This window comes from Petaurus breviceps, unplaced genomic scaffold (assembly GCF_028583685.1).
Source record: "Petaurus breviceps papuanus isolate PSGF00001 unplaced genomic scaffold, PetGlider_PUasm1.0 223, whole genome shotgun sequence".
Taxonomy (NCBI): domain Eukaryota; kingdom Metazoa; phylum Chordata; class Mammalia; order Diprotodontia; family Petauridae; genus Petaurus; species Petaurus breviceps.
In genome coordinates this window covers 477,363-494,457 of record NW_027185884.1, presented here as the reverse complement: position 1 = coordinate 494,457, position 17,095 = coordinate 477,363, and the positions used below count along the sequence as shown (strand labels likewise).

At 37.7% G+C, this 17,095-nt stretch overlaps 1 protein-coding gene across 4 annotated transcripts in view; it reads left to right on the top strand.

Annotated features, from left to right (window-relative positions):
* The window catches only part of MFSD9 (major facilitator superfamily domain containing 9), a 31,425-nt gene extending 15,004 nt beyond the window's left edge, over positions 1–16,421 (top strand). For 2 of the 4 annotated variants that reach the window (XM_069094924.1, XM_069094925.1), the window contains 2 exons: positions 3,368–3,577; positions 5,507–9,953. In XM_069094924.1, the coding sequence (XP_068951025.1) occupies positions 3,368–3,577; positions 5,507–6,303 (1,007 nt within the window). In that variant the 3' untranslated portion in view covers positions 6,304–9,953. Of the gene's footprint in view, positions 1–3,367; positions 3,578–5,506; positions 9,954–10,535; positions 11,004–15,367 lie in introns of those variants that run through there. The other 2 variants (XR_011169597.1, XR_011169596.1) reach the window with 2 other exon arrangements.
* Positions 16,422–17,095: the final 674 nt, after the last annotated feature.

Genomic DNA, 17,095 nt, shown 5'->3' with positions numbered 1-17,095 from the left:
TTTGCTTACATTTGTTTCCTTCTGTAGCCCAGCTCTTCCAGATACAGGAGGAATTCATCTCTTTAATTCAATTTGGTTTAATTCAGCAAGCATTCTTTAAGTCCTACTGATATTCTAGACGGTCTAGTCTCTCAGGCTGCAAGGAAAAAAAATGATCTCTGTTTTTAAGAAACTGAAATTCTTTGTATGAGAAGGGGTGAAGAGAGTATGGGGGAGAAAACAATATATACACAAAGAAGTAAATATAAATTACAAGATTATTTGTGGGAATGGTGATTATTGTTTTAGAGTTTTTCATTTGGGTCTGACTTTTCATGACTCCATTTGTGGTATTCTTGGCAAAGATAGTAGAGTAAGTTTGCTGTTTCTTTCTCCAGTTCATTTTACAGATGAGAAAACTGAGGTAAACATAATTAAGTGACTTGCCTAGGGTCACATAGTTAATAAGTGTCTGAGTCCAGGTGAACTCAGGAAGAAGAGTCTTCTTGGCTCAAGGCCTGGCACTCTCTTCACTGCACCTAGCTTCCCCTTGTGAGAATGGATAGGGGGAACTATTAAATAACAGAATCAGGAAAGACCTTCTGTAGAAGGAGCTTGAGCTGCACAGATAAAGGGGTTGAGACTGAGGTAAGAGGGAGAATATTACAGGCATGGGGACAGTCTATCCATAGACACAGAAGGCAGGACATGGAATGTTATACTCAGGGAACAGAAAATAGCCCCATTTGTCTGAAATGAAGAGGGATTAATATGCAATTGGTCTGGAAAGATAATTTTGTAGCTGGGAATATAAAGAAAGATAAAAACAGCCCCTGCCTTCATTAGCTCACATTCTGATGGGATATGCCACATGAAAAATGTTGTATACACATAGGATTTATACAGGGTATATTAGAGGTTATCTCAGAAAAAGAAGGTAGTAGTTAATAGGGGGAGAGAGTTGTTGCAGAAAGTAGGATTTTAGCCGAGAGTTGAAGAAAGGCCGAGTAAGACAGGAGGCAGAGAGGAAGAGGAGCAGCATTCTAGGCATGTGGGAGAACCAAGGAGAAAGCACGGAGTCAGGAGAGATAATGTGAACAGGGAACAGCAGGGAGCCCAGTATCAACAGAAGACTGAAGCATTTGGGGTCGGGTTGTGAAGGACTTTAAAAGCCCACTAGAGCATTGTACACTTGACCCTGAAGCATTTATTGAGTAGGGAGGTGATATGACTTGTGATTTAGGAAAATTACTTTGGCAGAAGAGTGAAGGATAGAGTAGGGTAGGGAATGAGTTCAAACAGGGGGATTTGCAATATAGTCCAGGTATCAGGTGATAAAGCCCTACTAGTGAGTCAGAGGACAGAAGAGTGTGTGTGTGTGTGTGTGTGTGTGTGTATTACAGGTGTCTGGAAGGCAAAATCAACAGGACTTGGGAGACAGATGGGATATGGCAGATATAAAAGAGGGAGAAGTTGAGTATGACAGCTAGGTGGCAAGCTGGGGGATTGAGAGAATGGTGGCACCCAGGTAGAGTTAGGGAGGCAGAGAAGTAGTTCAATTTGAGCTTTACAGAGGGCTTTGTTTTTGTCTAGAAATAGTAGGGAAACATTGAAGTTTCTTGAGCAGAGATATGACCTCATCTTTTAACTATATCAATACTGTAGTAAGATGTGAATACCATCATTTTTTTTTTAAATCTTCATTAAGCATCTGTGGACATAATTATATGCTGAGTACTGAATTTAAGTTTTTATATAAAGTCTACAACTTTTGTGTGTGTGTATCAGTGGTACCATAGATCAATTGGTCACCAGTTTTCATTGAGCTCCTTCCATATGCAGAGAAATCTTGAGTTATATAATTATTCTTTAAATTTTAGGTAATGCATCTCCATGTCAATAACAGTTCAGTTTGGTAGACTGGCATGTAGAACAGACAGATGCAAGAATGATGTGTTTTATTTTTCCTTTTAAAAGGTTTTTTTTTTTACTTTCAACATCTCAATTAAGTTCCCCATTTAAGTAGAAAATCATTTGGTGCAGTTGAAGTTCCCAGACCCTCCTCTCTAATGCCATTTGCTTTTCTTACATAAATAATGTGTTTGAAACAAATATTGTGGCATAGGTGTCAGTTGGTGCCTCAAGTCCAGTAGCACCAGAAAGGATTGCAGGCACCATTTTCAGAGATCAGGACACAGAGTAAGGAATCCAGACAGGTCAGAATTTGAAGTTTTTCACTTTTGGTGGAATGGGGCAGAAGGCAAGAAGTCATATATCATCAGGGCATGCACTTTTATGGAGGCATTGTGGTACAAAGGAAAGTACACTGGCTCTGCAGTCAGAGGATCTGGGTTCAAATCCCACTTACGTCATTTACTATCTCTGTGGGCTTGGGGCAAGTCCCTGAACTTTCCTGAGCCTCAGTTTCCTCAAAGACAAAATAATAGATTTGGACTAGAATGGGCTGAGGTGCCTTCCTGCCCTAGAGCTCTGAGCCCAAGGAGGTACCAGGAGTCAGAACTCAGGGAAGAGTCTAAGCAAAGACCACAAATTGTTTTCTCCAAGGGTCCTTTTCATATTTCTTGTCAGGAGCAGAAAGTAGCCGTGGAGCATGGGATTTAGAACCATACAGGACCTTAGAGGGCCAACATCCTCATTTTACAAATGAGGAAAACTGAAAGGTAGATGAAAGAGGGAAACTGCAGAGAGATAAGCCGTTACTGAAGTGTAACATAAGTAGTAAGCAACAGAATCAGGTTTCAAACCCAGATCATTTATTTCCAAATCTGTTGAGTGTTTTTTCCATCTTGACAAGGAATGAGTAACACTGTACCCACCAGAGCATTCAGGGAATTGATTTCAGCAGTGTGGGAGATAAAGAAGATTGTGGGTTCACTCCAGTCCTAGTTAGGGCCTAGGCAGGGCAGCTAGAATTACCAAAGGCCTTTCCAGAAACCACGTTCTCTTTTGAAGGGAAAGCTGTAAATCTTACATAGCTTTGCCTTTTCCATGTAAGGAACATTTCAGCAAAAGTTCATCGTAGTTTTTAAATGTGTACATTCCAAATGCTTTAAAGGCTTGCCAGAGATTGTTCTGGTAAACATTAGTGTTAAAAGCACACCTGTATTTTATTAAGTATTGTTAAATTAGCATACTTCACTCATATGGTAGAAGAAGGTTTTCTATCCTTTTTCATGAATATTTCATTTTTTCTAATTAAATACAGATATCATGTTCATAGACATGAAACCTAGCCAGAAATTCTTAACCATATATATGTTTGCTATTTGAAAGTAGAATATTTTGTGGTAATTGAGATTAAATACAGAACAGGAAATGCTTTCATTTTGGGAAATGTTACTAAACCATTCTTCATCTCTTCCTGTAGGTATATTCAAGCACACACTCTCAATCTCAAGAGCTCTTCTTTCGGATCTGGTTTTAGAGAGAGAGCGCCCACTGATATTAGGCAAATTTAATACAGCATCGAATGTGGGTTTTATCTTGGGTCCTATAGTCGGTGGATATCTTACTGAGTTAGAAGGTGGATTTTATATAACATCCTTCATCTGTTTCTCTATCTTCATTCTGAATTCTGGTAAGTTGTGATTTGACCACAAGATAAGTCAATTTATTTACAATTAATGTTGGTTCACTATACATTGTGAGAATTTTTAACTTTCATGATGCCAAGATCATGAGTTTGATCACTGCATGGACCAGCTAGGTTTGTTGTGTGGTTCATAATCAGGAATTTTACCTTTAAGCTCTGTCAGCTTCCCTACAAATGCATGTCACATGGAAAACCAAGAACGAGTGTAATGCATCAGGACAAATCCATCACTGTGGCCAGAAAAATGACTTCAAGCATATACTTTGTTTATGGAATCTCAGCGTATTCTCTCATTTATAAGATGTCACGTATTTTGTATAGGATGTCACATATCAATAATAAAGGGAAGGAATAGCATCACAGCAGTTGATAGGAAAAGGTGATTTGGGGAAACTTACTTTTAGTTTTTTCATTAAATTGGGTGCCATGCATTTTATCTTATTCCAAACTAAGTTCCTCTGTATGTCTTTTATCTGGCCACTAAGTAAATTTGCTAGCAAAGCACATTACTATTACTGTCTTGTATGAAATGCTACAACTCTGTCCCAGCTACCACAACTGCCCTATCATCCACTTCTTGTAGCCTACTAACAATATCCTTTGCTGTAATCAGCCTTATTGCTTGAGTATCCTATTTAGATTTTTTTTTCCTTTCACTCATATCTATGCCTATGTCTTTTACCATGGTCCAAGTGCCTGGAATGATCTTTTCCTTTTAGTCCATCATTGATCATGCTGAGTTCCTTCACATTCTTCCTGAAATCTTCATTCTATGAAAGTCTTGGAGAACCTCTTAAAAATATAAGTAAATGGAAAAACTCAAGAGGGCCTCTTACCACTTTATTATAGGGTGAGTTTTCTGTTGAAATTATGCAATAAATGTTTAAACTATAGCCACCATATTTTTATTTATATTTCCCATACTGTCTCCACATGACTTTGGATCCTAATGCTTTTCCCAAACTTATAAATTCATACATTTTATTTCACACCTACTGTGTACAGCATAGCATAATGGAGAAATGTAAAAAAAAAATAGATATCCCTACAGCTTATGATATAACTGGAAAAACAACATACATGTATGAAATTATATGAGAGTAATATAAAGCAATACCAAATGACCTTCAAAGGCAAAGCAGTGTAGTTAAGAACTACATTTTAAGTTGTCAAGTCAGATTATTCAAGAAAAGATTCACAGGGTGGGTTTATTGTGGGTTGGGTTTTTGAAGGAGGTGCAATATGTGAACATTAATGGCTGAAGAGGAGGGGATAGGTTAAGTTCAGGTAATAGAAATGGAATGCATAACCAACCAAAGTCAGCATGGGGTAGCATGTTGAATTGAAGAGGCAAAGAAAGTCGTTTGTTGGGAGTAGAGGAGTGAGCGGAGCTGAAGAGAAGTGAGATGAGTTCATGAAAAGCCTTGAACAAAAAGCACCATTCAGATTTGAGATAATGAGAAATAAACCATTTGGAAGTTCTCAAGAAGGGGAGTGATGGTGAACACTTTGAGGAGATTGGTTTGTTTTTTAGTACAACACTCTCCTTTTGTTATTTTTAATAATGGTAAATAATGATCACAGAAACAATAACACAAATAATAAGCCAAATGCATTCTTTAATTATGTCATTGGAATAGTAGATGTAATGCTGATTTAGGCTGAGGAGGGTCTGGATTTAAATTCTGCTTCTGATGTTTGTTAGATGTTGATCCTTGTAAATTACTTATACTCCCTGAAGCTCAACTGAGATCGTTTCTAGCAGCTGCATAGGAACATAGACTCAGAATGGAAGGAAAGGTCTGTAGCAGTTACCTTGACCATTTTGACAAGTGCAGTTGAGTAGTGTTAGAGAAGCAGCTTTTTAGCATCTGAGGACAAAAGTACACTCATGCTCTCGCCCTGCATTAACAGGTCTTGTCTGGATATTTCCATGGAATGACACAAACTTGAGAAGGATGAAAAATAGCCGGCAAACCGACAACAGACCTCCTTCAGACCTCCTGAAAAAGGCAAAAAACAAGTTACAGGAGACTCCAGCTACTAATGGTACCATCACGCCTCCGGCACTGACTTGGCAGCTGTGGATTCAGATTGTGTCTGTATTAAGAGATACTAAGAATGTAATATTATCTGAAATGTGGGACATCTTTTTAGTGCGCTTCCTGATGTCTCTGGCCGTTATGCTCTATCACAGTAACTTTGTTCTGGCGATTGAGGAACGCTTTGGGATGAAACCCAGGCTGACTGGATATGTCATCAGCTACAGCAGTGCCCTGGGAGTGCTGGCAGGTTTTGTGCTAGGACCAGCAATGAGACTCTACAAGCACAGCACTTACACCATTCTGTTGCACTCGAGCACCCTCACCTGTGTGCTGTTACTGCTTTATTCTACAGCTCTCAGCATATGGGTGGTTATTTTCTGCTCCACTTTGTTGTCATTTTCCACTGCCATAGGCAGGATTTGCATTACAGACCTTCAGCTGACTGTGGGAGGAACTCAGGCTAGTGGAACTCTTATAGGCCTGGGGCAATCTGTGACAGCTGTGGGTCGTATCATTGCCCCTCTTCTCTCAGGAATTGCCCAAGAGTTCAGTCCCTGTGGTCCTCCAAGTTTAGGAGCAGCATTAGCTTTAGTGGCTGTCCTCATAATGGTATTAAACAAACCTCGTTACAGTAATGACCAAAGTGCTAAGCTGAAAAGCCAATAGGAAGATTTCCAGTAAAAGAGAAATGAAATATGTGGTGAATGAGCCAGGGGCAAATGCAATAATTATTAATATTATAATAATTATTATAAATGCAATTATTATTAATTACTATTATGATGGTATATGATAGAAGAAAGATATGCCTTTAAAGAAAAAGGTGGCATGAAAACAAGGGAAGAGGATCTAGTTTCTACAGACACAGTGGCTCTAAAATCAGAAGTCAAAACAGGAATGTTGATACTCATGATTCAGAGAAAACATTCACCAGGTGAAGGATAGGTATGAAATGTGTACCTACAAGTTTCATCTGCTGGTTATGCTAATGGGGCTGACATTTTTAAAGGAAATAAGATCTGAGCTGTTGAGAGCATGTTGGTATAATGCATACAAGCAGACTCTTTGAGTGGATTGCCAAAGCAGGCTACTTGGAAGAATAGAAGTAGCTACTAGGACTTGCCCACCAAATGAAAATAAAATTGTACTTTAAGAAAAAAACATCTAAAATTGGGTGGATAGCAATGATTTCCTTATAGTGGCAGGGTATTTGTACAGGTTGTCCCTTTTATGTAGATTTTAAAGAACTTGAAAACTTCCATTAACCAATTTGTCATCTTTTAAGTAGACTGACTTCTTATCCTTCTTTAATTCTGGAGATTTTCTTAAAGTTGTGTTTGCACTAAGTTGTATTCAGAATTTTATCAGCTCTTCCTGTTGAAATGTGGAGGGTTATATAGATTGTGTGTTGCTGTCCCATATGTGATAGGTTTTATCTTTACCCTTACTGCCAGAGGATTCCTTCAGGACTTGACTAAGAGGGCTGAAGGTCAGCCAAGGTGAATCTTACCTGAAATTCTGTATTCCTGTGTTGCAGCATTACTTGGGGAATAGAATATCACCTAATATAAGTTGAGGAAACCTTATTAATAACAGAATAGTGTCATCAGGTGAGACATCCCATTTTATATATGTTATTGAATGGTATAAAGGAACCTTAGGGTTATTTTGAAATAATGTTTGTTACACATGAGCCCCTTATGTGAGAATAAGATCAAGGAGAAATAATACAACCTCTCCTAGCCCTAATGTCTATGTGGCATACTTAAATAGCACTTGTACATGTACTACTTAGGAGCCCAAGAGTGAGCTCAAGGTGGAGGTTTGCCGAGAGCTTGATGCCGATCATAGTAGGCACTTACATACATTTACTAAAATATATGTTCAAATTCATGGTTTGAAAAGTTCAAGAGATACTCACTGTGACCTAGGGCAAACCACTTAACCCCATTGGTGAATGACAACTCTCTAAGATTATAAGTTGCAATCAGTGCTTGTTTTCATTGGGAGATGGAGCTTCTTACACCAATAAAATCCCACGCATAGTTTAAAGATAAATAAGTAGATAGATAGATAGATTTTTTTTTCTTTCAAAAGGCACTTCCTAACAAACATCTTAATAAACCCACCTAGAAAAGTGCATTTCCCCAAAACAATTTACTTAAGGACAGGATTTTTTTTTTAAGAAAGGAGACACAAATATTTATGATGAAGATGAAAAGAAAATATTTTCTAGGTTGGAAGTTTTTCCATTTTCTCCTACTATAAGGACACAGTTGACTAGATCACTTGTGATTGAACTGAATAAGTTAAACTGTAATAATTAAATTCATAAGTATTTATGAAGCACCTTCTTGATACACAGAACTGTGTTTGGTTCTGTGGGAAAGACAAAGACTGTCATAGGTTACTTATGGTCTTATTGGGAGAAGAGAGCATAGCATCATGAATTGAGAGCTGGATGGGCTCTCAGGTATCACTAGTACAAACCTATCATTTTTCAGATGAGAAAACAGAAGACAAGATGGGAAGCAATGTCATACAGAGGGGAGAATGCACAATTTATAATCATGAGGCCTAACTTTAAATCCCAGCTCTGCCAATTTATTCTCACCATGACTTATTCTCTCTGGACCTCACTTTTCTCATCTGTAAAATGGAAAAAAAAATGAGACAAAATATATCTCTAAGGTCCTTTCCCATTCTGGATTTACAGTTCCAAGATTTATGAGCTAGAGGGCAGTTACATGCAGTAAAGGCTGAAAAGCTGAGATGTGTAATAGAAAGATTAAGGAGAGAGGATTGTGAAATAGAACACATTGTTTATGGTTATCTTCTTTTCCCACACAGCTTTTCCAAGGAGAATTTCAAACTTAGGCATATTTTTATTCACAGCTATTGATTTTAGCTGTATCTGAAGTCAGCACCCCATAATCTTTATGATGCATAAAGCAAAATTATATCATAAATAAGATTCTGAGCAGAGAGATCCAGAATTTTACTTTTGTTTATGGATAAAAATAGTGAACAATTAGATAGCACTTTAAGGTTTGGAAAGCATTTTCCATCTGTTATTTCATTTCATCCTCACATCAACCCTGTGAGGTAGGTGCCCTTCTTATATCCATTTTACAGAGAAAGAAATGGGTTAAATGACTTTCCCAGGTTCATACAGCTAATTATGTTAGGCAGGATTCAAATTCATGTTTTCCTGACTCCAAAAATAGCATTCTTTGTTCTGCAGATAAAGCGAAATGTTCCTTCAGAGCACCACTGCATTATTTTTACTCTTTAATTAATATGGATTTTACATGACTTTTAGATGGATGTTTTCTTAAGATGCTTCTTACATGGTAATCCATTAAGGACTTTGGAGGGCTTATGGTATGTGTTCTCAGGGAGATACCAACTGATGCTATGTACTATTAAAATTTTTATTGTTTTTTTTTTGTCTTGAATGACTTTTGTAAGTTAACATTGACTTCTTAAAACACAATTAACAAAAAATCTAAAGAGTTATTCTTCCCTTCACAGTTTTTTTTACGATTTTCTTACAGCTCTAGATTTTTTTATATTTCCTATAACCTTCCCTCCAATCTAGAACAAGTCCTCTACTCCTGTGACAGCTTTCCATAACAACCAGAGCATGATCTGAATATTTATTAAGAACCCATTTAATTCTTATAGAACAATACTGGGCACCATGAATAAGAATAGTGTGCTTAGTCATTTTTAGTTGTGTCCAACTCTTTGTGACCCCTTTGGGGGTTTTCCTGGCAGACATACTAGAGTGGTTTGCCATTTCTTTCTTCAGCTTATTTTACAGAGGAGGAAACTGAGGCAAATTGGGTTAAGTGACTTGTCCAGAGTCACACAGCTAGTGAACGTGTGAAGCCAAATTTGAACTCAGCTCTTCCTGGCTCTATGCCTGGTACTCTATCCACTGCACTACTTTGGTGTCCTGGAAGTAACATTTGTATAGTGCTATTAGATTTGCAAAGCACTTAATATTATATCATGTGATCACCACGATACCCCTGTGAATAATTTTCAGATGAGGCTGAGAAAGAGGTTAAATGGCTTATCTAGTTAGAATCTGAGGCATTAGGTCTTATTGACTGTCTATCCAATGTTGTATCCACTATACTATGAATAATATTTTTATGTAAGTGAACAATATATATATAAATAAAAAGGACAAGTTTTTATTTGTATAGTTCAAGTAGTCATATAAATATTGTTCAAAATAGTCATAGATAACACAAAAGTAATATAAATAACATATAAAAATAAATTTAAAAATAACACCAAATAAATTACAGTCTCAAGAGAGAAGCTTGGAAAGGTGGTGGTAAAAGGCAGCTTTATGGAGAAGGTGGGATTTGAACTTGACTTTGAAATATAGGAAAATTTCAGACTAGTGGAAAGAAGTTGGCATGAAGGGCAATATTATAAGTAGAGAGATCAATGTTTGGGGGCCAACTTGACTAATCAATCCATATAATATGAGTGGAAGTTTTCACACAGAACCAATGGATAATAAAATTGGGGAAAATCGGTTATGAACATGATTTGGATTTTATAAGCAATAGAAAATACTGTGAGATGGGGCAGGTAGGTGGTGCAGTGAATAGAGCACCGGCCTTGGAGTCAGGAGGACCCGAGTTCAGATCCGGCTTCAGACACTTAACACTGGACCTATGACTGTGGACAAGTCAACCCCAATTGCCCTGCCCTTCCCCCTCCAAAAAACAAACAAAAAATACCATGTGATGTTTTTTTTTAATCAGAGGAATGAATTAAATGAGGAAAGAAAAAAAAAGTATAAGCAGAGAATTATCAAACTGTAGGCAGTAATGTATAAGAAGGCAAAGACTCTCTGTGTGTCTGTATTTCAGAAAGCAGATCTATGGGCATCATCAGTCAGGGCTTATGAGAATGCAGCTCCCCTTGTGACTCGTGGCCAATGTACAATAAGAGGCTTATTTATAGGTAAGTAAACTGTATGCAGAAGGGATGAATAACGATTGTTGTAAGGTTCTAGGTGCCTTGGATCAATCTCTCTGCCTCAAAGACATCTCCCTTATTTGCTCATTGATGGCTGAAACCTTACCATCTGAATTTGCTTTAAGTTTTCATTCCCATCCCAAAACAAATGACTCTGAATCTTTACTGACCACGTATTTTAGTGAGAATAAAGTTCCATCCTTTTCTGTGTATAAAATTTAACAAGGAAAGGTTATGAAAGCAATGACTGCCTGAGGGGAGCAGGTTGGGAAAAGAGAGGGAAAGGGATAAAAGTGGGAGTTGGGAAACCCAAAGATGGAAACGACAACAATAAATAATAACTAGTAATTGTATAGTACTTTAATGTTTACAAAGTGCTTTACATATGCTAATCATTAGGTCCTCTCAACAAACTTCTGAGATAAATGCTGTTATTATCCCCATTTTACAAATGAGGAAACTGAGTCTCAGTAAAGTTAAGTGACTTGCCAGGATTGTACAACTGGCATCTGGGACTAGATTTAAACTTTGGTCTTCTTGACTCTAGGTCCAATCTAGACCTAGCTGCTAGACTTCATTTAAGTTACAATTTTTCCTGATGCTGGTGGAAGTTCAGAAATGTATGGACAATCGAAGGGAGGAAGATTAATGGGGATGGCGGTATGTGGAGGAGGACGGGTTCAGGGAGGAAGTATGTGCCACCCCATGTTAACACTTCACTGGGAGTTTATGACAGCCTTTACCATGGAAAATTGGTCTGTTTCATGCCATTGAATGATGTCTTGGAATTCTCTCCTGTGGATAATTACATATATATGCCAGTTCTCAATTTAAAAAAAAATTCCTTCAGATGTGATTAAAGGAAATGTCAATCATTTAAACAAATCTGAAATCTGGGTGTTCATCAGATTCCTCAGAATTTTCATTTAAAACATATGTAAGTGCATAAATCTGATTTTCTAAGACCTGGCACTCGAAGACACTTTGAGACTATAGTAGAGGTCTAATTATCTAGAATGGCATATGATATTTTTCTTCCTGAAGCAGGGAAGGGAGAAAGGTACTAATATAACATCATTAAGATGGTATTTTTAAAACAAGATAAAACTTTGGATTTAAAACCCCAAACCAACTGCAAAAATATAATTAATAATAATTATAATTAATTAATATAATAATAATAAATAATAATTATTGTAATTATAGATAGGAAGTTGTTTTAGAGGCCATTCTCACATGCTTTGGATGATTTAACTTTTAATCAGAGGCATAAAAATGAAGCTGTCAGTGTCCAGGGGTGGGGAACCTGTGACCTCGAGACCACATATGGCCTTCTAGGTCCTTGGGTGTGGCCTTTTGACTGAGTTCAAGTTTTACAGAACAAATTCTTTTAAGGGAATTTGTTCTGTGAAGTTTGGATTCAGTCAAAGGACTGCATTTGTGGACCTAGAGGGCCACACATGACCTTGAGGCCAAAGGTTCTCCACCCCTGGTCTACAGTGACCTCAATATAAAAAGAAGATGCTCATTTCCCCTCAAAGAGATGCTTACAAAAGTATCCACTGGTGTTTCACAGACAGAATGTGAAAATTCTCCCTTTTTTTCCCTTGAAGAAATTTTCCTACAATTGTGAGACTGGCCATTTTGTGCTAGTGAATCACCAGCTAATTAACTGCCACACAAATAGAGGTTCCCATCAAAAACAGATGTTTGCTATTGTCTTGACCATCGATCTGTTGAATTTTGTGGTAGCTAAGTAAAAACAAAGAAAATAAAATCAACTGGAAAAAAATGCTTCTGATGGAAGACAAAAATCAACTCACGATTTCTTATTTTGTCTTTGAACATAAATGATTGACATGGATATATTTTATTTGGGGGGATTTTTTTTCTTAAATGTTTAAAAATATTTGCATTTTTGGAAAAAAAAATTCCAAAAGGTCAAACTGGCCATTTGAATGCAACAGGCATTGTTTTCAGCGCTGAAGAAGTTAGGCAGCGATCCTCTTACCTTCCAGGAAAGGAAGGATGCTCTCCTTTAATAGATTTCCTTCACTGAGGTGTTTCTATTCATATTTCTTTTCTATACAGCAATCTTTATGGAGATGCATATATTCCTGTTACCCCAGATTTGCTTTTGTTATTTTTAACTTAATTTTTAGAAGGTTAGCTACATAAATCAACTACATAATTCAAAGTAGCAAAGTTTGTGAAGAGCCAATGCAATATTTACAGCGCCCTGGATCACAATAAAGACTGTAACTATAAGTATTGCATAACATTTAATTGCAAAATATACCAAACTCTCCAGATAGAGGATAGAACTGAAGCATTTATTTAGACACCAGAAAACCTAATCCCCAAACCAGTAAGCCAATTCCATCATAGTATCAGAGATATTCAGAAGCCATAACTCTGAGAGCCACAGCATTCTTCAGCATTCCCACAAACCAATACAAAATCAATATTTACTCACAAACCTCTCTGTCTCCTTAATGAGCATCCACTGTCCCCCACCATCTTGCTAGCTCTGACCAGCTTCCTATGGGCACTGCTTCCCTTCAGCAAACTCCTCCCACCACAGGCTCCATTTGATTACATTCAGCCTATTAGGGGGCAGAATTTACTTTCAAAGCAGGGGAGGTCTTCAAACTCCCCCAGATCTATTAAGGGGCAGGGAAGATCTTTAAATTCCCATTCTCATTACAATTTGCTAAATGGAATTTCAAAAAGTTAACATAATGTTTCTTGACTCTGTTATAGGAATGTAAATTTTTAAGATCTTCCCTGCCCCTAGGTTAAGTGCACCTGGAGCCTGTGGTGGGAGGATTGTGTTTTGGGAATGCCCACCCTGGTGCCTTCTCAGTCTTGTAACTTCTGTCTGTTTACTCTGAAGTTCGGGGTGCTGACCTTTTTCCCATGAACTAGGTAAACAATATATGTTTGATTGATTAAAGTAAGCTTGTTAACCAATTTTGAGTTGCTTTCCTTTAGAAAAGCAGATCTAAGAACCTGTGTTGGTAGCCACCCTGGGATGCTGGGGTGCTTGCTGTTACAGACTCTAAGTAATAACATGTATGGCCATTGAATCCTACTTTGGTACCCCATCATGGTATAGAGGTCACCTTGGCTTTTGCTTATGGAGACCAAGATCTAATAAATTTTATCATTCACGGTCCCAGCAATCCACTATCTCTCCTTTGTGATCATCAACCTGAATGGGGAGGCCAGTTGGTAGTGAATTCTTTAGCCATGACAACTGATGAATCAAAAACACAGTTCAGTGGAGTTTCCTGCTTCTTCATTGAAAGAAAAGGAGATAGAGGGTATTAAGCATCAGAGAGTTTTTAGATGGTGTCTATGCCTCAATTTAGCTGTTGGTGGTAATTTATATGTGAGATAATTGTTCATCAGTGAATAAAAGAATGCACTAACTAGAGCAATGAAATTGCTGATCTTGACAGTCTTGGTAGCCATGAAACCAGAGGACAAAAAGAAACTGAAAAAGTGGCAGCAAAATTTAAAGATGACTGACTCATAGCCTCCCTTTTTAGAGACAAAGGAGTTGGCGGTGCTCATTATATTGTGTATCTAAAGCAGGAGTTCTTAACCTGGTGTCCATGTAGTGCTAAGGAATCTGTGGATAGATTTGGGAAGAAGGTCCATGAAATTAAATGAGGAGAAAATATATCATTTTTTAATTTTCACAAACCTCTAATTGAAATCATACATTTCCTTTGAAAATGAATTTTTAAAAAGATATTCTGTGAATGAGGCTATAGGCTTCATCAGTCTAAAAGGATCCTTGTTGCAAAAAAGGTTACTAACCCCGACCTAAAGACAACAGGAAATACATGTAGCTGTTTAGCTCCTGCTAGTACATTGACCTTGCATAGCAGGATATAGTACACTTGGGGGGGCAACAGAGGAAGGGAAGTGATGTCAGAGGGAAGATAGAAGGGAGTTAAAGTGAAAAGAATTTTAGAAAAAATGGTGCCTTCCTAATGGAGCTGTGCTTTTAAACTCTCTGCTACCTGGACAGGCCTATGATACCTAACTCCTATGTAAGTTGCCCAGTAGAAAAAGAGAAATAAAAAATTAAAGGCACACACCAGGACCTGGAAGTAGAACCATGCTGCCCTCTGGAGAGGCCAATAGATTACTCAGAATTCCCATATTGAATCCACAGGGAACTGAGTCAGTGCTACAGGTTTAGTGAATGAAAATGGCCACTGAAGGTTAAGGAGAAGAAACGTCCAGAGGAATTTACACAATTGATTACTAACCTTATTTGCTTTTATGTCCTACAAGCCTATCTATAGTTGGCAAGAAAAGTCAGACACGACTGAACAACAAATTGATGGGTTTTGCCTCCAGATGTTTGCATACACCATTGTCCTGATTGCATCAAATCCCAACACATTTCAGAACCTTTTAAATAAGAACCATAATCACTCAAAAATATTTTGCCCAACTATCCACTCAGTAAAATACCAGGTAGGTAAAGAATGTTTATTGTCCAGACCATGAATTAGAGCCCATAGACCTGGTCAATGAGTACATCTATCCTGAAGAGAAACTGCAGATGCACAACGAACTGGGTCCAATAATGAACAAGAGGAGGGTAGGCTGGATTGCCTTCGGAAAATTGGGCATTGTTTTCAATGACCGTATACTTTCCCAGAAACAAATATCCATTTTTTTAATGTCTGTATTTTTTCAGCTGCATCATATGGCATCAAGTTCTTGAACACTACCATCTCCAAGGAATTAAACTTTGGTAGGCCAAAAAGCTAATACAAGGCCTATTGCCAAAGCAGCCAGCAACCCTGAGGGACAAACAAGAATCATGAGTCAAGGGAGTCAAATGACTGGCATCACTGCTTCCCCTCAAGAACCAATGGAAGCAGCCCAGAATCCTGAGCCCAAAAGCCTCTGAAATAGTAATACCCATCATGTCACTAACCCTGATTCCAACCCAATACCCCTAGCCATCATCCAAGGGATAAACCCCTAATGGAAAAGGGGCCAGCCAACTCCAGCAATTGTTAACTAATTGTGATCAATAGGGCAGGCAAACAAGCCTAGATAAAGCCAAAGAATGTAGCATATATGTGCCAGGCAAGTCAAATCATTACCATCACCTTGACCACCATATCCTCTCAGACCTAGATGGAAATAGCCCAGGATCATGAGCTCAAGAGCCCCAGGAATATCAATGTCCCTCAGACCACTGGCACTACTTCAAACCAGTCCACATGGTCATTATCCTGGGTGTCAACCCCTGAAGAAAGGAGACCTGGCAACTTCTGCAGCTATTTAATCCCCTATTTGCTCAGCAGTCATAGCTACTGAAGACCCAGCAAAGGAAGTTCTCACAACAAAGGCCTTGGCACTAACAAATGATTCAACATCAGAAACTAATATGGTCTTCTTAACAGAAACAATATTAATGAAGATGCATTACCATCTCATTATTTGCTGTATAGTATGCACCATGGGGCCTTTTAAAAGATTTGCAACTGAAACTTCTTTTATGTCTTTCCTCTTACATTAGAATGTGAGCCTCTTGAGGGCAGATATTGTCTTACTTTTCTATTTGAATATCTAACACATAACATATACTTTGCATATAGTAAACTCTTTTATCATCAGAGTAGTTCATTTATAAGCACATGCATATCCCTTTTAAATGTGATAATTATATAAATTTCAATATTGACAGGTATCAGCTTCTCATATGGGGATATAAACAGTTTGCTCTTATTGATTCACAAGTTGTGTGTGTGTGTGTGTGTGTGTGTGTTTTCTTTGTTTACCTTTTTATGTCTCTCTTGAGTCTTGTATTTGGAGATCAAATTTTCCATTGAGCTCTGGCTTTTTCATCAGGAAAGTTTGGAAGTCCTTTATTTCATTAAATTACCATCTTCTTGCTTGAAAGATTATGCTCAGTTTTGCCCTGTAGTTGATCCTTGGTTGTAGTCCAAGCTCTTTTGCCTTATGAAATATCAAATTCCAATCCCTTTGGTCTTATAATGTAGAAGCTGCTAGGTCCTGTGTAATCCTGACTGTAGTTCCATGATATTTGAGTTGTCTCTTTCTGGATGCTTGCAATATTTTCTCCTTGACCTTGTAATTCTGGAATTTGGCTACTATATTTCTTGGAGTTTTCAATTTGGGATCTCTCTCAGGAGGAGTCCAGTGAATTCTTTCAATAACTATTTTATATATTATTATATAATATAATATGATATATTATATTATATATTATAGTTTCAATAACTATTCTAGGACCTCAGGACAGTTTTCTTTAACAATTTCTTGGAGTTGTCCAGGCTGCTTTTTTCATCATGGCTTTCTGATAGACCAATAATTCTTAGATTATCTCTCCTGGATCTGTTCTCCAGGTCAGTTGTTTTTCCAGTGAGATATTTTACACTTTCTTCTAATT